Source organism: Chelonoidis abingdonii, chromosome 16 (genome assembly GCF_003597395.2).
Source record: "Chelonoidis abingdonii isolate Lonesome George chromosome 16, CheloAbing_2.0, whole genome shotgun sequence".
Taxonomy (NCBI): domain Eukaryota; kingdom Metazoa; phylum Chordata; order Testudines; family Testudinidae; genus Chelonoidis; species Chelonoidis abingdonii.
This window is the reverse complement of record NC_133784.1, coordinates 5,677,523-5,701,216: the sequence shown is the minus strand read 5'-3', so window position 1 is coordinate 5,701,216 and position 23,694 is coordinate 5,677,523. Positions and strand designations below refer to the sequence as shown.

General features: G+C 48.3%; 1 protein-coding gene across 2 annotated transcripts in view; it reads left to right on the top strand.

Moving 5' to 3' along the window:
- The window catches only part of ARMH3 (armadillo like helical domain containing 3), a 186,391-nt gene that overhangs the window by 88,799 nt on the left and 73,898 nt on the right, over positions 1-23,694 (top strand). For both annotated transcript variants that reach the window (XM_075072788.1, XM_075072787.1), the window contains exons 21-23: positions 6,423-6,505; positions 7,504-7,630; positions 14,440-14,515. In XM_075072788.1, coding sequence (XP_074928889.1) covers positions 6,423-6,505; positions 7,504-7,630; positions 14,440-14,515 — 286 coding nt within the window. The remainder of the gene's footprint in view (positions 1-6,422; positions 6,506-7,503; positions 7,631-14,439; positions 14,516-23,694) is intronic.

Here is a 23,694-nt window from a genome sequence, read left to right as displayed (position 1 = left end):
TGGCAGCCTCGTTGTACCAGCCCGGTGGAATTGCCTTCCACAGCTTTCTGAAACCACTGTCCATTGCCACCCAGCTAACTACATCTGACCTGGGCTGGGAGCTAGGACCTGCCGTCCCAGTACAGCATAGTGCTCCTTTTGGTGAGGTTCCCAGCCTCCAGCAGTGGGTTATACCAACCCCCTCACCATCAGTTGTACTAGCGCTCCTACAACCTTGGTGCGCATCTTGTACCGCAAGCCCCCTTTCACCTCTTCACCCTCTTCTGCTCTCACAGCCAGCCACATGCCCTGTTTCCATGAACACCTTCCCAATCCAGGGGCTCCTCACTCAGATCCTCCGACAACCTGCTGCTTCCACAGTGTCTACAAAAAGTCATTAATGAGTCAGTCTCCTCCTCTGGGCTGCACGGCGTCCTGCCGTCTGTGTGGGGCTTTTAGACTGTAGCTGTCGGGACGTTGCCTGGTGTTTGTGTGTACTGTACAGTTCCAGTATCAGCTGCCTCTGCTTACAGGGGGTGAGGACTCTTTGACATCAGTCTGAACTAACTCTGCGCACCTGCTTGTTCTAGCCCTGCCCGAGCACATGTCCCATCTCTTCATAAATCCCACTGAACTTTGGCTTCAGCGGTTTAAGCAGCTGCTGCTCAGACTCCCCCCGACAGGCACCCACGGTCAGCGCTCCTGGGTTAAAAGAAGAAAATATCTCAGGCCTGGGCGCTTGCTCCCACCTGGGGAGATGGGGATCTCAGAGTGAAGCAGGCCCAGGTTTATTGGTCTGCTGCTGCTGCGTGTGGGAAGCTTATTCACTCTCTGTCCAGAATGAAGGTTACAACTTTCTCCTGCCCTGGCTGCGCTGCTCCTTCACAGTCATCCGTGCCCTCATTCCCAGACTGTACAGGCACCTTGCGGTCTTCACCACTGAACCTCGCAACCCTGCTCTGGGCCGCGTGGTTAGCCCCATGGCGCAAATGAGGCGCTGAAGCACAAGGAAACAAAGTGACTGGGCCGTGTTGTCACAAGGAGTCTGTGGCAGCCCAGGGAATTGAGTCCAGGTCTTCCACGTCCAGCCCTGCTGCGCTAACCACTGGCCTGTTCGTTCTCTTCTCTTCCTTACTGCCCATCTCGGCCGCCAGGCACTGCCACTGCCACTATCCACATCCGGAGTTTTTCTCCCTGTACGAGGGAGCAAGCTGGCTGCAGAGAGGTCATGTGGAATGACTGTTCTGCTTCACTAGAGAGGAGGCAGAGGAATTCCCTGGGCTGCGCCTGCCTGCAGCCAGTGAGCCCCCTGAGGAGCTGCCTTGCCAGGTGCCCCCCGTGGGGCCAAGATGGGAGGAGAACGCCCTGCAGGGGTGAGTTAGAAGCAGCGCGGTGACCTGCTTTCCTGGCTCTAGAAGGGGACGTGAGAGTGGGAGACTGTTGGAGCTGTTGCCCATTGTGTGTGGCAGTAGCGCTCCCTTTCCCATGCTGCCTGGCTGGGAGCCCCCGGGGCCCACGCTGGAAGGTTTGACGGGCTCAGTGGCTCTAGGTGCACAATACTACGCAGCTTGCTTCCTTCCCCACTCCCTCTTTGGTGACCATTGGTGTCCCGTTCAGAGGACTAGACTTGTGAACTGGGAGCATAGCAGGGACAGAAAAGCAATGCCCCAGCTCCTCCCCATCCCCACGGTCCGTTTCCCCGGATTCGACAGCAGCGTCTCTCTTGGGACCTGGTTGGTTCTTGTTTTGCCCACGTGTGCAATAGCCTGACGGAGCCCGGAATGCTCTGGGCAGAGTTTGCGCTTCCATTGCAGCTGGCGTTGGGGCTCTGCTGCCTTCCCCTTCCCCACCCCCCACACAGACGGCATCCAGACCAGGAACGGTGAGGCAGCAAATAGAACGGAAATGTCTTCCTGATCCCAGATTCTCCTGGGCTGAGTTCACTTCAGTGCAAAACAAGGCTCGCAGAGAAAATGGTCCATTTTATGCAGTGAAGGGAAGCAAAATCTGTTGGGGTGGGAGAGAAGGGGAGGGACTGTTGGGCAGGAGGAATCCCATGCTCTCCAGGGGCTGGAGTGAGAAGAGGCTGCACCCCAGAACCCTAGTGGCAGAAGGGCTGGTCTATGCAAACAGTTCTGTGCTGTAGGAGCTGAAAGCGCTGCCAATCTGCAGTAATTTCAGTTTAATAAACCAGAAGGGCCTCTTAAATGCCAATGGTCCTATTTCCCATCCTCTGGCTGTAATGATTCCTGGGGGAGTAAACTGCCTGAGAGCTGAGACCTGGAGACTGACGCCAGTCTCCTGTGCAGCCAGTCACACGCCTCCTCTTGTAATACCCCTTTTATAAGGATCTGCCCCCACCACCTTTTAGTTCCTGAAGTTGTCGGTGTACATGTGGGAGTTCAGGCTTGCTCTTCCTGTGGTTTGTTTAGGAAGCACTGCCAGCGTGCTTGGTGCTGTACAAAATGGAGACCCAAACCAAACATTTATTCAGATTAGGTAGGTTAAGGCTTACTCTGCTTTTGTTGCTAGAGCAGCTGTGACAACCTCTCAGCTGGGCCCGGGAGTTGGGCCCAGGGAAGGTGGGCATGCTGTGTGAGGGGGTGAAGGAATCACAGGAAGGCAGGAGAAGCTGGATGACTCTTGGGAGGGGAGAACCTAGGTGGTTTAGTAGAAACATTCCCATTTTCCAGTTCATGCATGAAACAAACCTATCACTCGTTAGCCGCTTTCCCATAGGGTGATGTGACCAAGCACAGCCAGAAACCTTGATTCTCTGAGCGTCCATGACTGAGAAATTGATCTGCTGCTCTGCCAGGGGGCAAACATGCATAATTTATTGGCGTGGTCCTGGGCTGAGGGCAGGCTGTTCATGTGCTGCGTGCAGACAGCAATTCCCTCTAACAAGGAATAGGTGATGCACTTGGTCTGGCATCAGGCAGCTCAGTTATTTAGAGCTTGGGGTGCAGCTGTTGTACCTTTCCTTGAGGTTATTTTAGCAGCAGTGTCATCATTGAAGAGCACTGGATGTCAGCAGCTCTGTAAGTTTTATTTGCCCTGGAAACACCATGAAATGTATCGGCAGGTCCTGCCTTGTAAACAGACTCCTAGGACATCTGTGCTTGCAGGTTTAGGACTGACAGTCCTTCCTGTGCCCAAGCTTTAGAGTCTGCTGTATGATGTGCCTGGGTAAAAGAAGGCTAACAGTGCTGGCAGCACTGGTGCAGTGCCCCTTCTAACTGGGGGCTTTGCTAACATCTTACACACCTGGGCTTCCCAAAGAGCCAAACGAATTCGTCAGCATAGTATATTCAGTGACCGGACACCAGGTGGGGCTTTAGTCCCTGAGCTGTCTTTGCTGTGAGTTTGTCTGTTGCCCTAACCAGCACCATAGAAAGACATTTGAAGTGGGCAGTGGTTTGGTGCTATTCAGATTCCCAGAGTGATTTTAAGCTGCAGTAAGATCGTGTCTCTTCTGACAGAGAAACTGGCAATTAAGCAAGTGGGCCCATTTGTTACAGTGAGTGAAGCTGATGTGCAGAGCATGGGAATTGTCAGTCCAGATCAGAGCAGTCGTCTGTCTAGTCCAATATTCTGTCTCCAACCCGATGTGGTACCAGATGCTCAGAGGAAGGTTCAAGAAAGCTCCTTGTGAACAATTACAGGCTAACCTGCCCAGAGGAGAAGTTTTTTCCCCAGCTCTGTCTCTGTTAATTGGCCTATGCCCTTAAAAGTGAGGGCAGGTATGCTTTTTGAAAAAGAAATGCCCTCTAATGACAGACAGTATTTGTGCTCACTGGCCCTGCACATTTCATACAGCTTAATATCAGAAGGGTAGCCGTGTTAGTCTGGATCTGTAAAAGCAGCAGAGAATCCTGTGGCACCTTATAGACTAACAGACGTTTTGGAGCGTGAGCTTTCGTGGGTGAATACAACTGCGTCTGATGAAGTGGGTATTCACCCACGAAAGCTCACGCTCCAAAACGTCCCTTAGTCTATAAGGTGCCACAGGATTCTCTGCTGCTCATACAGCTTAGTGGATTGTCTATGCATTGTACATCCATCTCTGCGGGAGTTCTTCTGAGCAAGGTTCTGTTAGGAAAGCATGTGGGGGCGTTCCCTGTGCTAGGGAAGAAGTAGTTCAAGGGCCGTGTTCTCGCCACGTCTGACCATCCGGAGCACCTTGCTGCGCCGTTCCAGCAATCCCAGCTCCTGGGAGTTCAGTGACAGCACCTGGGCCAGAGGCTTGGCTAGGTGAACTTCTGGAAATCAAGGCTATTTATAGCCACTCATCTCAGAAATACCTCGCAAGCTGCTGTGACATTGATGCAGGGCAGCTGTCTTCAGCCCAAAGTACTGATTGTGGGAGACTGCAGTGTTCTCCATGAGGGTTAGTTACCTTGGAAACCTGTTTTAACTGGATCTCGGCTCCAGTGAAGAGCCCATCTGTACCTGCTCTTACTTCGTTCACAGAAAAATATTGGCCTGAAGTCCTCCTAGAGCTGAATTCCTGTGGAATGAAGGCCCTGACCAGAGTTTGATTCAGAGGATGAGCTGTAGTGGGGATGGCACTTTGTGGCTGAATTTGAAGTGCATTAATGCTGCTGCTTAGTGAAATGTGCTCCAGGAGGTGGGGGTCGCAGGTACCCTCCCTTTGGGCTGGGGTAGGCTCTCTGCTGATATTGGTGAACTTCTGGCATTGGGAGCAGAGCTTTCAGGGCTTTATTCAGGCTGTGTTCAGGCCACTGCTCTGTCCTCACATCTGTCGCTCACTCCTTTTTCTGCATGCTTGAGTCTCTGGAAACCCAAAGAAATGGACAATTTCCCGCGTATCTTGTTGCTTCCCCCCTAAATTTCCTGTCCCATAGTTATTACCACTGCAGAGCCAGTACTGCCTCATTTGAAAGCTGGCTTTCCTGTTCTGTACAGCCCCCTCCCAAATTAGGGCTGGTTTGCTCCTGTGTCTTTGAGAAGGGACTTAGAATTGATGTGTAACACGTACAAGTTACAGGACTAGGTTTGAGGGCAGTAGTGGGTAAACTCTGTCCAAGGATTAATTGGTCCCTATGTGCTGTATTGCCCAAAGGCTGAGGCAAATATTGAACACTCACAGGAACTATTTCAACACACGGGCAACTTCCTCTCCCACTCCCGCCTTCCAAGTGTGCAGTGTTCACTTCTTGAATCTGTTACCCCGTGGGTGTGGCTCTGAGTGAGTCTCCCGGAGACCTCTCTGGAGCTGCCAGGGTGGGTTTTCCACCAGCCGTCTTTCTCTAGCACCCATTGCTGTTCCTAGCCTGTGTCTGCTGCCCTCATTTAGCTGTGTGCCTGTCTCCTGCTGCTGTTGCCTGGTTGAGCTGGGTCACGGGCAGCAGCATGTGCTGGATGGCGGTATTGCCGCAAGCTGCAATGTTGGCTTTGAAAAGATGAATCAAATCCAAGTTGTACCTATAAAACCGAGGGCTCAGCCTGACATGAAGCTGGTAGCTCCAGGTACTAAGCAGTAAATAATAAACAGCCTTTTAAAATCTGCCTTTACAGCTTCCTAACTTGCATGTCTTGTCTGCCTAATTTGAATGTCGTGAAGTCCCAGAACCCCATTCCCGGTGGCTGATTTCAGAGCACAGACTGTGTTTAGAATCTCCTGTAGACAGACCCACAAAACAGGCTTTGGTTCCCTGCTGTATCCCATGTGGAGGGGAGGGGAAATCTTTGAAAACCACTGTGATGCTAATAATTTCCAATAATACTGATGGTCTATTTCCGTTTTTGCAAACGTTCATAACGCAGTGATGCTGTGTAAATTGGACGCGCTTAAAGCACTTTAATTAGATTAACTGAGTTCAAATGAAAGGGCTAACTATCTTTCACTAGTGGTGAATGAGCCTTTATTGATTTATTTGTCTTCAGGAGACGAATCTGAGCTGGATTTATCGTCTTCCCTGCGCAGCCGTAGATAACTGGCACAATAAAGTACCAGGTCCTTACTAGTGCCATCACACCATCACAGAGGCAGCAATGCTGCAGAAGAGCCCTGCTGCGTGTTCTGCCTCATGTGTCATCGACACAAGTGACAGCAGAGTTCTAATTGCACAGCCTCGTGCTGATGGTGTATGGAGCAGAAAGGAGACGGCTGGATTCTCCGGGTTCCAGGCATAGCTTGAGGTGTTGATAGGTAGAAAAACCTCATTGTCAATAGACTTGACTGACAAGTAACTCCACTTGAAACTGATACATCTGGAAGTTGATGAAGGAGAATAAACTTGGGACAATGCCAATTTCCACAGTCATTTATCAGACCAGAACAGCATTTCAACTAGTAAAACCATAAGCAAACTTGAGTACTTTCTGATCACTGGGCCAGTGGCTAGGAGGGTGAAAATGCACTTGTATTTAAATGGCTTCTTGAAAAAAGCTTTGATTACTTTTATCCTTTCCCTTAGCTCTGATCAACTTGCTGAAGTTCCTCATGTCCAATGAGACTGTGCTACTGGCAAAACACAACATCTTCACCTTGGCGCTCATGGTGAGTGTAGAGAAAGTGGGTTCACGTTGAATGGCCCAGAGAAGGAGATTCTATGTGGGGCTGGGACTGGCCTACTGAACAGGTAGTTAAACTGTGCAGAGATCAACATACAGATCTCCAGCTTGGGAACCTATCCATGCTAAGGAGACATTGGGGAACCCCAAAGACAGCACTTGTTAGGATGAGGGGTGTGGGCAGAAGGATATCTGGAATGACTCGTACCGAGGACCTTAGAGGTCCTCCTGTTGGGGTCAGGGCATCTCTGCTCTGTGGGAACTAAAGGGGGATAGAAAAGCAGGAGAAGGGAGATATTAGTCTTTCATACCCAGATGGGGTGGAAGCCCAGTGGTGTAGACAAGATTGAGTTGTCTCCCTGCTTTTGCCAGTCTGGGTGAAGTGTGTTTTGTGGGAGAAACCAGGAAAAGCCAGCTTGGGATGGGAGACCCTGAAACTGGAAAGAGAAGGCTAGCCAAACAAGGGAGGGAGGTGTTGTCTTAATTCCCTATAGAAAATTACTGGCCAGCTAGCCGGCTGGCCTGTGTCTGATAGTAACCAACGGCAGATGCTCCCAAGGGAGGGCTGAGAAACCCCCTAGTGGACGCTCAGTCATGTAATAAGTTTGTTCTTAAGGGAAGTTGGTGGCTGGTTTATTCCCTGGAGCAGGCAGAATTGTAGATCGCTGGACTCTACAAGCTCATGCTCCGAATTCGTTAGCTCAGTTTCCCAGATGGTGGTAGCAGTGTGAATGCTGAAATCTCCCCACTCTGCAAAGCATCAGAAATCTGCCTGTCTTAAGGTTTTATCCACATTCCACGTAAGAAATAACAGAGCAAGAAGGTGGCCTATAACCGCTCTTTGATGGGCTAAAAGAATATTGTCCAGTGTACTATGGGCTTATCACTCTGAAGGTTTTCAACATCATCTGGGTCTGATTGGTGTCTATTGTAAATTAGATTTTGCGTAATGATCCCTTATTGTAATTTTAATTTTTTTTATAGGTAGTGAACTTGTTCAACATGTTCATCACTTACGGAGACACCTTTCTCCCAACGCCCAGCAGCTATGATGAGCTGTACTACGAGATCATCCGCATGCACCAGAATTTCGATAACCTCTACTCCATGGGTGAGTGAGTGGCCTATTTGAGATACCATTGATAAAAACAAGCAGGAGCTAAGCAGTGTGAGATATTCATGGCGGTGTATGTTTGGGGTGTGTGAATGTGCACGTTTCTGTATTTACATAGATACCCAGTAAATTAAGACTTGAGAAAGGGATAAATCTGTGAAAAGAATAAACTTTTTCTTTTCCAAAAGGACAAAGTAAATTTCATTGGCTCTTCACCAAAGGAACAGGCCAGTTCAAGTGATCCAGTCTGGGTGTACAAGAGGGCACCTGTCTAACAAGTATCTGTTGTTAATGCAAAGATGTATTTGTCCATGTGACTAAATATGTGATATTGAAATGTCATCAAAAACACCCTGAACCCTTATGTAGAGTTAACCAGCCTATAATTTGTCTCTGCCAAGCCGTGTTGACTCCCAGCTGGGAAAACATGCCTTCATCTGAGACTGGAGAGCAGACACAAGCTGCAGAACCAATCAGCACAGGGAAATGGGCATTGTAACCAAAAGAGATGAAAAGCATTTGAGAAATGCATGACAAGAAACCTGCTGCCTTGGACAAATCACACACTGTGCTCCTGCGGTGCCAGAATAAAGCCAGAGAGCAGCCCCCACAAACCCCCGGGCAGGGAGGAGGAAATCGCTGGACAGAAGAGTGTGCACACTGGCAACGCAAGGAGAAGCCATCCTAGAGAGAGAGAGGAGTGCACTGGAATGCCACCAAGTGAACCCAGCAGGGAAGCGAGGAGAGAAGCAAAAAACATGTGAGCCATAATCAAGCAGTATACAAATGAGCCTGCACTGAAGAACAACCGCAGCAGGGCTGGTTTTAATGCCTGTGTGCTGGAAGCTGCGGATAAAGGGATGTCTGTGCCCTCTTTGTCTGCCCCTCTCCTGAGGGGCACGTCCCCCTTGTCCCTCCCACTCCCAGCATGAACATTCACCGCCATTGTAAATAATGGGAGTAACACAACCACATAACAGGGGTTAGAAGACCTGTAAGAGAGCCAACCAGCCATCCACGGGGCACTACAGACTAGATGCAGAAAAGCACCCCTATTCAAATAAAGATCACTAGCTGTTTCTTACAACTGCAGTTGAACTGAATCTCTGCAGAATAAATGACATCTCATCTCAAAAAGAAATACATTCGAACTGGAAAAGGTATGGCGAAGGGGAACAAACGTGCTGAGGTGAATGGAAGAGCTGCTGTATGAGGAGAGAGTAAAAAAGACTGGGGCTGTTCAGCTTGGCAAAGAGACGACTAGGGAGGGATATGATTGAGGTCTATAAAATCATGGCTGGTGTGGAGTAAGTGAATAAGGAAGTGGTGTTTGCCCCTTCCCATAACACAAGAACTAGGGGTCACCCAATGAAATTAATAGACAGAAGGTTTAAAACGAACAGAAGGAAATACTTCTTCATACAACACACAGTCAAGCTGTGGAACTCCTTGCCAGGAGATGTTGTGAAGGTTAAAAATATAAGTGGGTTAAAAAAAGAACTAGCTAAGTTCCTAGATCGGGGTGGCCAACCTGTGGCTCTGGAGCCACATGCGGCTCTTCAGAAGTTCATATGCGGCTCCTTGTATAGGCACTGACTCCGGGGCTGGAGCTACAGGTGCCAACTTTCCAGTGTGCTGGGGAGTGCTCACTGCTCAACCCTTGGCTCTGCCACAGTCCCAGCCCCCACTCCACCCCTTCCCGCCCCCTCCCCTCAGCCTGCTTTGCCCTCACTCCTCTCCCTCTCCACCAGAGCCTCCTGCACGCCACAAAACAGCTGATCAGGAGATGTGGGGAGAGAGGGGGAGGCGCTGATCTGCAGGGCTGCTATGGGTGGGAGGGACTGGGAGTGAGGGAGCTGATGGGGGGCTGCTGACGTGTTACTGTGGGTCTTTGGCAATGTACATTGGTACATTCTGGCTTCTTCTCAGGCTCAGGTTGGCCACTCCTGTCCTGTAGGATAGGTCCATCAATGGCTGTTAGCCAAGATGGGCAGGACACAACCCCATACTCTGGGTGTCCCTAAACCTCTGACTGCCAGAAGCTAGGACTGGATGACAGGGAATGGATCGCTCAATAAATTCCCCTGCTCTATTCATTCCGTCTGGGGCACCTGGCACCAGCTGCTGTCAAAGACAGGATATGGGGCTAGATGGCCACTGGTCTGACTCAGTCTGGTCGTTTTTATGTTCTTCTGGTTTTATCCCTCTGTTGTAAATTACCTCTATTTTTTGTCACCCATGCAAAGTACCAAAGAGTCGCTGGTGCTCACAAAGCAAATGCTGCCGCCCTTGCCTTTGGAGCCACTCAATGCCCAAAGAGCTAAGCTGGTAAGAGGACATGTCTGCACTTGGCAGTGGGTGAAGCCAGAGAACGAAGGAATAACACGCTCATATGCTCTCGACTTGGAAACAATAGGCATGTCTGACGTGCTGAAACAATTAATTTCTCACATGAATAAATTTTCCGTTCTGCTCTGTGAAGCAAAACCCCGTGAATTAACACTACAGATGCCTGAGTGGAAACCCGCTCTGAATTCATCGTTGCTGGTGTGAGAAATGGGATACTTGCTGTCTGTCAAAACAGCATTCCACAGAGCTGGTACCTTCTTTTCTTCTAGGAAAATGCAGACGTTTGGGGCTTCGGAAAGTGAGGCGCTAGTGCTGTGTCTGGCTAGGCATAGCATAGGCAGCTGCCCAAGGAGCTTTGCCAATGTGCTCGCTCTGCACTTGCCCTTCTTCTGGGCCAGTTGTGGGTAGAATCAAATGAAGTAAAAATCTTAAATGAACCAAACTGTACCACAGAATCTCTATGGATAGTAATTCCATGCTCAGATAAGAATATAGCAGTAGGGATCTATTACTGACCTCCAGGCCAGGATGTGATAGTGACTGTGAAATGCTCAGGGAGATTAGAGAGGCTATTAAAGTCATAGAATCATAGACCATCTAGGTTGGAAGGGACCTCAAGAGGTATCTAGTCCAACCCCCTGCTCAAAGCAAGACCAATCCCCAGACAGATTTTTGCCCCAGATCCCTAAATGGCCCCCTCAAGGATTGAACTCACAACGCTGGGTCTAGCAGGCCAGTGCTCAAACCACTGAGCTATCCCTCGACCCCCCAAGTAGAACTCCCAGAGCTAGAAGCATTAGCAGACCCCTTAGCCAGGCTGTGAGCTAGAGGGTAATAATCAGGGTAAACTCAATAATAATGGGGGATTTCAACTCTCCCCATATTGGCTGGGTACATGTCACCTCAGGATGGGATGCAGAGATAAATTTTCTTGACAGGTTAAATGACTTCCTGGAGCAGCTAGTCCTGGAGCCCACCAGAGGAGAGGCAATTCTTGAATTAGTCTCAAGTGGAGCACAGGATCAGGTCCCAGAGATGAATGTAACTGAACTGCTTGGTAACAGTGACCATAATGTAATTAAATTAACATCCCTGTGGCGGGAAAAACACCCGAGTGGCCCAACACTGTAGCAGTTAATTTCAGAAAGGAGAGCTACCCAAAAATGAGGAGGTTAGTTACACAGAAATTAAAAGGTACAGCGGCAACAGTGAAATCCCTGCAAGCTGCATGGAAACTTTTTAAAGACACCATAATAGAGGCTCAACTTAAACGTATCCCCCAAATTAAAAAAACATAGTAAAGAACTGAAAAAGAGCCATTGTGGCTAAACAACAAAGTAAAGAAGCAGTGAGAGGCAAAAAGGCCCCCTTTAAAAAGTGGAAGTTAAATCCTAATGAGGAAAATAGAAAGGAGCATAAACTCTGCCAAGTCAAGTATAAAAATATAATTATGAAGGCCGAAAAAACCTCAGAAGGTAATAACAAAAAATGTTTAAGTGCATCAGAAGCAGGAAGCCTGCTAGACAACCAGTAGGGCCCACTGGATTGAGATGCTAAAGGACCACTCAAGGATGATAAGGCCATTGCAGAGAAACTAAATGAATTCTTTGGGTCGGTCTTCATGGCTGAGGATGTGAGGGAGATTCCCAAACCTAAGCCATGCTTTTTAATCTGAGGAACTGTCCCAGATTAAGGTGTCATTAGGGGAGGTTTTGGAACAAGCTGATAAACTAAACAGTAACAAGTCACCGGGACCAGATGGGATTCACCCAAGAGTTCTGAAGAAACTCAGATGTGAAATTGCAGAACTAACAACTGTCATCTGTAACATTTGAATCAGTTTCTGTACCAAATGACTGGAGGGTAGCTACTGTGATGTCAACTTTTAAAAAGGTCTCCAGAGGAGACCCTGGCAATTGCAGGCCGATATTCCTGACTTCAGTGCCAGGCAAACTGGTTGAAACTATAGTAAAGAACAAAATTGTCAGACACGTAGATGAACATAATTTTGGGGGGGAATAATCAACTTGTTTTTTGTAAAGGGAACTCACGCCTCACCAATCTACTGGAATTCTTTGAGGGGGTCAACTAGCATGTGGACAAGGGGGATCCAGTGAATATAGTGTCCCTCACCAAAGGCTCTTAAGCAAAGTAAGCTGTCATGGGATAAGAGGGGAAGTTCTCTCATGGGTTGGTAACTGGTTCAAAGACAGGAAATAAAGGGTAGGTATACATGGTCAATTTTCAGAATGAAGAGAGGTAAATAGTGGTGTCCCCCAAGGGTCTGTACTGGGCTCAGTCCTATTCAGAATATTCATAAATGATCTGGGAAAAGGGGTAAACAGTGAAATGGCAAAATTTGCAGATGATATAAAACTACTCAAGGTATTTAAGTCCCAGGCAAACTGTGATGAGCTGCAAAAGGATCTCTTAAACCTGGGTGACTGGGCAACAACATGGCAGATTAAATTCAATGTTGATAAACGCAAAGTAATGTGCATTGGAAAATAATAATCCCAACTATACAGATAAAACGATGGAGTCTAAATTAGCTGTTATCGCTCAAAAAAGAGATCTTGGAGTCATTGTGGGTAGTTCTCTGAAAACATCCACTCAGTGTGCAGCGGCTGTCAAAAAAGCAAACAATGTTGGGAATCATTAAGAAAGGGAGAGATCATAAGACAGAAAATACCCTATTGCCTCTGTATAAATCCATGGTACGCCCACACCTTAAATACTGCGTGCAGATGTGGTTGCTCCATCTCAAAAAAACTATATTGGACTTGGAAAAGGTTTGGAAAAGGGCAACAAAAATGATGTGGGGGATGGAACGGCTGCTGTATGAGGAGAGATTAATAAGATGGGGGCTGTTCAGCTTGGAAAAGAGACGACTAAGGGGGGATAGGATAGAGGTCTGTAAAATTGTGATTGGTGTGGAGAAAGTAAATGAGGAAGTGTTATTTATTCCTCATAACACAAGAACTAGGGGGTCACCCAATGAAATTAATAGGCAGCAGGTTTAAAACAAACACAAAGAAGTATTTGTTCACACAGTGCACAGTCAACCTGTAGAACTCTTTTTGCCAGAGGGTATTGTAAAGGCCAAGACTTTAATAGGGTTCAAAAAAGAACTTGATAAGTTCATGGAGGGCAGGTCCATCAATGGCTTTTAGCCAGGCTGGGCAGGGATGGTGTCCCTAGCCTCTGTTTGCCAGAGGATGGGAATGGGCGACAAGGGATGGATCACTGGATGATTCCCTGTTCTGTTCATTCCCTTTGGCATTGGCCACTATCAGAAGACAGGATACAGGGTAGATGGACCTTTGGTCTGACCCAGGCTGTCTGTTCTTATGTATGTTTGTGCCCTGAATCTTCCTGTACCCAGGTCTGCAGAGCTAGTGAGCACTGTACGTTAACCCACCCTGCTCATGGATTCACGGGCTTTGTTGAAGTAGTATTGATGTTTAAAGACAGCTCCCAAGAGGGGGCTGTGCTCAGGGGACGAGAAGCTGTGTTCATATACAAGTGCCAGGTACCCATTTTCAGAAAATCCTAGCTCCAGGCATGGCATCACAAATGAATTATTCCTTTACCGTACAAATTCACCCACAGTTCCAGCAGAGCACACTGCATAAAGAAAACACCCTTTGTTCTGGATTTCTTCACGGCTTCGCAACTGTGTTTGAGGGGTGGGTGCCGAGATGATGGGCTGCCTGGAAACACTCTGGACCTGAATAAATAGCTTGGGCACTCTGTCAGCAGCACAGTGGGCTTCCAGAGATGTTCTGCCTGCTTTGGAGTGTTTTCAGATCTGCTCCCTGCCTCTCTGAGGCAGAGGGGGCATGCTGGTCTCTCTGGGGAGCAGGCTTCTCCCCATGCTGGGGTATGATCCTTCTCTGCAAGGCTGATTAACAGAGCCAAAGAAACTTTCTGCATGGGGATAGTCTGAAACTACAGGGCGTGGTCTAGAATGGCTGGAACCGTGAATAAATAGGAACTGGAGCTGAGCAGAAGGGGAGCAAATGTGGAGTAAGATACCAGAGAAAGTGGCATGAGCAGAGAGCAGTGAATGAATCCAAGATGCTAAGCTCTTATTTCTGGAGGAAGGGGATCTGGAGACATAGAGATAAAATCAGGTCGGCAGGATTTGCTCCCCCTCACCCCACTCCAGAAAAGGAGGCTGCGCTTTGGCCTATACAGCTTTTTTGTATTCCTAAAATCTCTGAAATGGCTTCAGAAGAGGCTGCGTATTATGGCCTGAGAGTGAGATCCTGTACGCAGGTTGTGACAACCAGAACGGGGGCAGAGGGCGGTGTTCTGTTGGCTCTCTGGAAGGCTGGTCTCGTTGTGACATGGATCTCCAGCTGCTGTTTTACTGGACGTTTCAGGTTAGAAAGTGTCGCTCTGTTGTCGGTTCAGTGCTAGCAGTCTTAAGGATCTCTCTCCCTCTCTTTTAGTGCTACGGCTTTCGACCAATGCCGGTCAGTGGAAAGAGCCTGCCAGCAAGGTGATGCATGCGCTAGTCAATATCAGGTAAGGCGTGGGAATGGAGAGCAGCGCTGGAGTTCTTGGGAGGTGTTCTGCGTGTCTCTGCCGGTCTGACACTTCCGTGTTCATTGCACAGAGTTCATTCTGGAATTTGATTTGCTGTATTAGGCTAAATTGCTGCCTTAAGCAAAGGGGGTGGAGGGCTCACGGATGTTTGAACTACTCTGTGTAATAATAATGCTTAGCTCTTCCGGGGGCTCTGCGCTGTCACAGCAGTAATGAGTTCATCCCAGCTGCACCCCTTGCATGCTGGCAGGGCAATTGTGGGTCAAATGGGCTTTCACTCTTGCTTGATTTCATTGCTTTCATGAGACTACAGTCACTGCTTCTGAGTCACCTGCTCGTGGTGTCAGCCTTGCCCACAGAGAACGTCTTTGCAGAGCCCATAGCAGAGGCTTTAAGCCAGTCCCCAAGCCTCTTTTAAAACTAAGGAATTAAAAAGGAAAAAAAATGTAAAAATGCTTAAAGATGGTTTCAGTTGGACCCACTGAACTCTCTTTCCCAAGGGCCCCAAGTCAGTCAGTAGCTGATGGGGCTCGGGAGTAACTGTCCCTATTGCCACGTTAGTCCACAGCTGTAGAGGCTTCCATTGTAGCTTTAGAGTTTCTTGCTCTGAAATCTCTAATCCCTGGCCACTGCTAGGGACAGAACGCTGGGCTGGATGGCCCATGGGTCTGACCCAGGCTGGTTGGAAGATGGAGGGAGGGGAATTTAGTGTTTGACTTTTAATATTAACAACCCCCATAAAAAAACCATATCAGCTACCAAGGCTTGTGCCCACTAGCGCCCCAGTCACTCCTGGAGTGTGGGACCCTTTTCTGCCATCTTTTGATGTGTTTTTCTCATTGCCGATGGGGTGCTCCGTGGGGCAGGTACCACACAGTTCTCTGTGCTTGGGAGGTGCCAAACACCGTGTGGGGATCACCGTGTAAATAATCAGTGGCATTGGCCATATTTTCCTAAAAGGGAAACTGAGGCCCAAGTCCACACTAAAAGTCAGGAGCAGAGTCAGAATTGGAACTGCCCTGAGGCATGCTGCCTTCCTGGGAACCAGAATGTAGCTCAGTGGAGCTATCTCAGTTCTTTTCGATTCCCTCACAACAGACGAGTGTGTACCAGGCAAACTCTCAGGGCACATTTCAAGGAAATATGTGTTTTATGTGTCTATAAACCACCTTTAAAGGTTTCCTCTGTAAGTTTCATTTCCTCACGTAGAGGTTCCAGAAGACTTATTTTGTTCCCATCTTTACTTTTCATAAACAAATCTAACTGAAGGCTTTGTGGGCAGATAATACTCGCTAAATGGAGCTGCGGAGCAGATAGCATTTAAAGTGTCACAAGTGTCTGCCCTTGGAGTGCTCTGGAAATGCAGAAGCGTCTCTAATCTGGGAAGGGAGTATTCATAGGTGGAAAGGATGTGGCTGCCCAGGTTTCTAGGCTTGTTCTGTAGCATGTAAACAAGCAGGTTCACTTTCCCTTCTGGGTGCACGTCTCTCCAACACTTATTCATTAAAACTGATCCTCTTAAGCAGTTGAAAAGATAAAAGCAAACTATTGGCAACGTGATTTACTTCCCACTGCTGCCCTCGCCAGGGTATCCAGAGCTGGCAGAGTGGGTGGATGGGGGAAACTGGCCCCACGGATTCCTGTTTTAGCCTTCAGAGAGATTTTTGTTGTTGCTCCGTGCAGCTGTTCTTTCACCCTCCCTTTCAGTTCAGATCCCTTCTTTGTCACAAATTGTTGTTCCCTGCAGGAGGATGTCAGGGTGCCGGCCTCCCTCAAACTCAGTCATCAGGTGTGTGCCTGAGGAGACACTAATTAGAGCCCCTCTTCCTGGGCTAAGGTTGTTGAATAGGTCCTGGTAACGCAGCTGCAGTATCACGTAGAACCCTGGGATTCTTCAATCCATATTAACCCGGTGGCCGGCCTGGATACAACACTGCGCTTGGGGGAGTTGATCTTCCAGCAGTTGACAGAGGTTGTGTTCATGCTGCTTCAGCTTGAGCAAAGCTCGTGTGGACTTGCCTGCCGACCCCGGCTGGGGTGGAGTGGCAGGTTCTGTTTTAGTCTCTGTAATTTCCCCTCACTGCTCTGTGCTGTCTGCTGGGGCCTGGCTGCTGGTCACTCGTACTGTGTGAAAGGCAAGAGGGGCTGCGTTTCATCCGAGGAAGGCAAGACTTCCGGAGTTAGGCAGGTTGTTTAGGCAGGTCTCAGCTGGGCAAAGTGGGGGCACTCCTACATCGTGGACTGGCATATCATGGAAGCTTTAGAAACTGCTTTTTACCCTTAACCAGGGCTGGCGCTTCCATTGAGGCGAACTAGGCAATCACCTAGGGCGCCAGGATTTTCGGGGGGAGGCATTTTGCCGGGGGGGCAGCAGGCGGCTCCGGTGGACCTGCCGCAGTTGTGCCTGCGGAGGGTCCGTTGGTCCGCGGCTCCGGTGGAGCTGCTGCAGGCATGCCCCTGCGGACGGTCCGCTGGTCCCGCGCGGCTCCGGTGGACCTCCCGCAGGCACCACTGCGGCAGCTCCACTGGAGCCACAGACCAACGGACCCTCTGCAGAAATGGCTGCGGCAGCTCCAACGGAGCCATGGGGGCGGTGCACGTGGCGGCAAAATGACCATGCACCTAGGGCGCGAAAAACTCTAACACCGGTCCTGCCCTTAACCCCGACCAGTGCTATTGTGCCAGTGGGCCACTGTCTACAGTTGTCATGTCTTGTTTAAAGAATCTCAGTTCCTACCGTCAAGAACACACATCATGAGAGGTTCGAGTTGTTCTCTGCATACAAGCAGAGCTACGTTTTGGTCCTCGTTGTGAAGGCTAAAGTTAAATTATTCCCAGGATGGGAAGTTGGTGGTTGCCTAGGGATCAGTGATCATGACCGGATTGCTTTCAATAAAGGCAAATGGAGGACAGTCCCAGCCAATGATATACATACTTGGTTCTTCTAAAGGGCTCATTTCCCGAAGATGAGGAAAATTATCAGTGAAATTGATTGGGAGGAAAAATTCAGACACAAAAATATGACTGAAAAGTGGGAGTACTTTAACTGAGTAGATTGCCAAAAAGCCACAACTCCACAATCAAGAAAGAGGACAACTTTGGCTAAAAGCCCATCCTTGTTCATTTGGGGGAGTGAAAGCAGAGATTAGAAATAAAAAAGCAATGTCTAACATAGGGAAAAAGGGGGAATAGAGAGCAATCGATATAAATGAGAAGCCATGAAGTAACTGTTAAGGTAAGCTAAAGACAGGGGAAAATCTATGGCTGGCAGAGCCAATGGCAATAAGAAGGAGTTTAAGTATATTAGGAATGAAAGAAATCCAAGTGAAGCTATCGGCCTATTATCAGATGAAGATGGTAACATTGTTAATGATGCAGAAAAGGCAGGAAATTTTTGTGATGTTTCTATTCAGCATTTGAAAAGGAGCAGGATGATGGACTGAAATCACACGAGGATGAGGAAGTACTTTTCAGTCCATTTGTTACTACGGAGAACAGTGGTGTTGGAACAGTTTTTATAATGGGGGTGCTGAAGGTGGAAATAATGTATTTGGGTTGTTGCTACCACTTCAAGCCCACAGGTGTGGCAGCATCCCTGGTTCCAGCACCTATGATGGAGAATGTTGAACATCTGCTAGAGATAAACATTTTGAAATCTGCAGGCCCAGATAATTTTCACCCAAGAGTCTTAAAAGAGTCCCAAAACATGAGGGGGAAAGGAGTCCAGGAGAGCTGGCTGTATTTTAAAGAATTCTTATTGAAGTTGCGGGAACAAACCATCCCAATGTGTAGAAAGAATAGTAAATATGGAAGGCGACCAGCTTGTCTTAACAGTGAAATCCTTGCTGATCTTAAACACAAAAAAGCTTACAAGAAGTGGAAGCTTGGACCAGGGAAGAGTATAAAATATTGCTCAGGCATGCAGGAGTGAAGTCAGGAAGGCCAAATCACCCTTGGAGTTGCAGCTAGCAAGAGATGTTAAGAGTAACAAGAAGAAAGTCATCAGGTATGTTAGCAACAAGAAGAAAGTCAAGGAAAGTGTGGGCCCCTTACTGAATGAGGGAGGCAACCTAGTGACAGAGGATGTGGAAAAAGCTAATGTACTCAATGATTTTTTTGCCTCTGTCTTCACAAACAAGGTCAGCTCCCAGACTGCTGCACTGGGCAGCACAGTATGGGAGAGGTGACCAGCCCTCTGTGGAGAAAGAAGTGGTTCAGGACTATTTAGAAAAACTGGATGAGCACAAGTCCATGGGGCCGAATGCGCTGCATCCGAGGGTGCTAAAGGAGTTGGCGGATGTGATTGCAGAGCCATTGGCCATTATCTTTGAAAACTCATGGCAATCGGGGAGGTCCCGGATGACTGGAAAAGGCTAATGTAGTGCCCATCTTTAAAAAAGGGAAGAAGGAGGATCCGGGGAACTACAGGCCAGTCAGCCTCACCTCAGTCCCTGGAAAAATCATGGAGCAGGTCCTCAAGGAATCAATTCTGAAGCACTTAGAGGAGAGGAAAGTGATCAGGAACAGTCAGCATGGATTCACCAAGGGCAAGTCATGCCTGACTAACCTAATTGCCTTCTATGAGGAGATAACTGGGTCTGTGGATGAGGGGAAAAGCAGTGAATGTGTTATTCCTTGACTTTAGCAAAGCTTTTTGATACGGTCTCCCACAGTATTCTTGCTGGCAAGTTAAAAGTATGGGGGCTGGATGAATGGACTATAAGTGGATAGAAAGCTGGCTAGATCGTCGGGCTCAACGGGTAGTGATCAATGGCTCCATGTCTAGTTGGCAGCCGGTTTCAAGCGGAGTGCCCCAAGGGTCGGTCCTGGGCCGGTTTTGTTCAATATCTCATTAATGATCTGGAGGATGGTGTGGACTGCACTCTCAGCAAGTTTGCAGATGACACTAAACTAGGAGGAGTGGTAGATACGCTGGAGGGTAAGGATACGATACAGAGGGACCTAGACAAATTAGTGGATTGGGGCAAAAGAAATCTAATGAGGTTCAACAAGGACTAGTGTAGAGTCCTGCACTTAGGACAGAAGAATCCCATTCACTGTTACAGACTAAGGATCGAGTGGCTAGGCAGCAGTTCTGCAAACAAGGACCTAGGGGTTACAGTGGACAAGAAGCTGGATATGAGTCGACAGCCCTTGTTGCCAAGAAGGCTAACGGCATTTGGGGCTGTATAAGTAGGGGCATTGCCGGCAGATCGAGGGACATGATCAGTCCCCTCTATTCAACATTGGTGAGGCCTCATCTGGAGTACTTTGTCCAGTTTTGGGCCCCGTGCTACAAGAAGGATGTGGAAAAATTGGAGAGAGTCCAGCGGAGGGCAACAAAAATGATTAGGGGGCTGGAGCACATGACTTATGAGGAGAGGCTGAGGGAACTGGGATTGTTTAGTCTGCAGAAGAAAAGTATGAGGGGGGATTTGATAGCTGCTTTCAACTACCTGAAGGAGAGTTCCAAAGAGGATGGATCTAGACTGTTCTCAGTGGTGGCAGATGACAGAACAAGGAGCAATGGTCTCACAGTGGGGGAGGTCTAGGTTGGATATTAGGAAACACTATTTCACTAGGAGGGTGGTGAAGCACTGGAATGGGTTCCCTAGGGAGGGGGTGGAATCTCCATCCTTAGAGGCTTTTAAGGCCTGGCTTGACAAAGCCCTGGCTGGGATGATGTAGTTGGGATTGGTCCTGCTTTGAGCAGGGGGTTGGACTAGATGACCTCCTGAGGTCCCTGCCAAGCCTGATATTGTATGATACACTTGCCAGTGCCTGACATCGGTCTGATCTCTGCAGGGTGTTGGAAGAGTCTCTTTGAGTTGGCCTGTCGTCCATCCCAGACCTTGTGCCTGTGACTCATGTGTGCAATGCCAGGGTCCAGTAGTGCGCTGTGTGGGGGTGGCTATGAGTGTACAGTGGAATCTCACCCACACTTGTTGCTCTCCCCTGTGCCACAAAGTTTCTTGCCAACTGAGAGTAAACCAACGTTTGGAAAAGGCAGCCTAGCGCAGGGTCTGGAGGTTCAGGCCGGCTTAGTGGAGTACATGCGCCATCAGTGGTGGATTACACTGTTGTGCATGGGTTTGTTGGTGTCAGGCACAAGTGGTTGAATTGTATTGGTTTTGCAGTATGTCACTGCTGCATTGATTGGCTGAAATAAGAAACCCAGTAGCTAGTGGATGGAAAACTGACCTTCACACCTATGAGGAAATAAGCAACTTTCAAGACAAGTGACTTTTTTGAGGCTAAAGAGCCCCTTTATGTTAACATCTTGGAGATTTGCATTTAATGAGGATTTTATTACGGCCGAGTTCAAAGGGGACATCCTGAGATTGCTCACACAATAAGAGAGGTGGCGGCTGAATCATTGTACTCTTTTAATAGACTTTCTCCTAATCAGTAATTTTCTCAAGGTGAATAAAAAGATTAACCCAATGATTAATAGATTGAACTTCCCCATCATCCGTAATGCAGTCACATCATCATTGTTTTTAAAGTCATTTTATTTTTCACTGAAACAGTTTTAAAATGAGGACTGATGGCAGCAGGTAGCGAGGTGTAGTAGATCTTTTGATTATGTCTTAAGTGATTGTATTTGTGCTGGTAGAACCCATCTTGACTTGGGCATGAGACTCTAGCCAGTCTCATTCCATGGTAGCTGCCCTTGGCAGGACTTTTCCTTTGTGCGGAAGGCACCTCAGGTTCTGCGGCTGCTGTCTGAGCCGTCACAGGAGATGTTTGTGGGCAGCGGAGTATGCAGAACATTGCTTCAGCATACAGAATGGATATGCTGCCCATCAATCTGGGTGAGCAGCCAGACTGTGTGTGAATAGCTTAGATTTAAGTTTGAGATGTGATGCTGTTTGCATTAGCATAGCCCTATCCCCCAGCTCTCAAACGACAGCCCCTGGCCATCTTTCAGGTGCTCCACAGAATGAACTCAAGAGCTGGGGACTGGAGTGCTGGGAGAGGCAGCAGGTAATCGGAGTTCTCTTCTCTCCTCTCTGGGGGAATATGGAATTTACACACTTTTAGCTACAAAACTATTAATGTAATTAAAGAACAATATAATTGTTAAGTTGGTCTGTGAATGACTGCCAAAACCACATTGTAATGGCACTTCTCGTGTTCGCCTCCAATGTCATCATAGCCTAACCCAGTTCAAAATGAGGGCATGTCTGCACCCCCTTAGTACCTACCTTACCACTGCCTGGCCTGCAACACTGGAAAGGTCAGCTTACCCGCTTCTTTTTTCACCACTCCCCCGCCGGAGGAGGGGCCATAGGGATTCCTTAGAAAGCTGCTGCCTGTCTGGCACGCAGCTGTGGTATGCACGGTACAGCAAAGAGTCGGCATCTCAAAGTGGGGCGAGATCTGCTCGTGGTCTAGGAGTCTTGTAATGAATGGCTGTAGGGTTGACACAGGTGCCAGGCTGTGGGAGGCCTGGGGAGACGTTGTGCTTCTGTGCGGATCACAGGGAGCTTCACTCAGCTCGAGAGTGCAATGAGGGGTCCGTGGTGAACAGCAGATGAGTAAAGACGGAGGACGAGCTTTGGACTGATTTGATGGGAACTCGAATAGCCAAGGGAAGTGTAAGATAAATAGAAATTTACCCTAGTGCTACCCTCAAGCACTAACTGAGCAGGTGAAGAGGCAGTGGGAGCTTACTTGGGTGAGACAGCATTACGGGATCAAGTGACCAAAGAGGCTGGCTGTACAGTGTGGGACTGGCTAGTGCCTCTCAGATCCTCTTCCCTTCCGGTGTGATAGTCAGAGACCCACGGTGGTGGGCGAACGTAGCCAGGTCTAGGTGGAAGGACAGTTAGATGTTGTGCAGCCAGGCCTCTGACTGGCAGTGGGAGGAGTTGCGTGGGCTCTGCTCTGACATTCAGGCTGGCTCGGGTTACTCTCTAGGTTTGTTGGTATTGACTGGTATGCCCAATTGTAACTGCTGCGAGTGACAGAGGAACGATTCAATTAAACTGCTCACTGAGGCATGTTTTAAGAGTAATGACCTTTGGCCTGCTGCCACTGCTAATAAAACCTGGCTGATCTTGTGTTACAAGATAGCAAAAGGCCTTTAACTAGCTAAAACATTTACTTCTGGTGCCATTGGTAGTTTGCTTTCAAATCCTCACCCTGTTATTGCCACGGTTACAGCTGGGATCATTACCGAAATGGAGTATCGTAAGAGAGCTCCCAGGAGTGAGCTAGCAAATGTCTTTTCTCCAATAGACGCTGCCCTGTGTCATGCAGACCCCTGTTAGCAAGACACCAGGCTGGAAGAGAGGAAAGAATTTTCCAAGCTGCTCAGAATAGAACTTTAATTTGGTGTGTTAAAATCCCTTTGCACCGACTTTAATTAAGCTTCATGACTCCCGCGAGCGGTAGAGATGTGTAATAATCCTTTTCCAGATGGGTATCGTGAGGTGCAGAGATAGCGACTCACTCAAGTGGGGGCATATTCTAGGATTAGAACCCAGGAGTCCTGGACTCTTGGTTTACTCTACGGATTAGGCCGTTGTTGGGGGGCGGATTGGAAGATCTCTTCTTGAGTATCGTATCTTCTGCAGTCTTTGTTGTGAGGGACTTTGGCATGGAAAAGTGGAGCTTAGATGGTGTGGTGACTGTGACAAGAGAGGATCTTGGTTCCTCTGAGTTTATCTGTTCTTGCTGCTCATTCTCCACCTGCCCTCACAGGTCCCTATTAGTGAAATCTTGGAGCCCTCTGCAGCAGCTAATTCTGACGTAAACAGGATTCTGGCATTAGCTGGGGATGGAGCAGTAGGAGTATATTGAATCAGAGGAGCAAAGATTCTGTTTTCCCTGCCAGCATGGCTAGTAATCTAAAGCAAGGAACAAGCATCACTGACTACATGTGGGCTCTTCCAGTTTTCCATGGAGTCCCCACCTGTTCTTCCAGCTACTTTGTCACTAGTTTCTTGTCATTTGTCCCTTCTCCTTGGGTATAACTCTCCCACAGAGGCAGCTGAAAATCACACCTATTCGTAACAGTTGTGTTGGTTTCCATTTGTTGCTCTATAATTAGTTGACTCACCTTCATTAAGCAGCAGAGAATCCTGTGGCACCTTGTAGACTAACAGACGTTTTGGAGCATGAGCTTTCATGGGTGAATACCCACTTCGTCA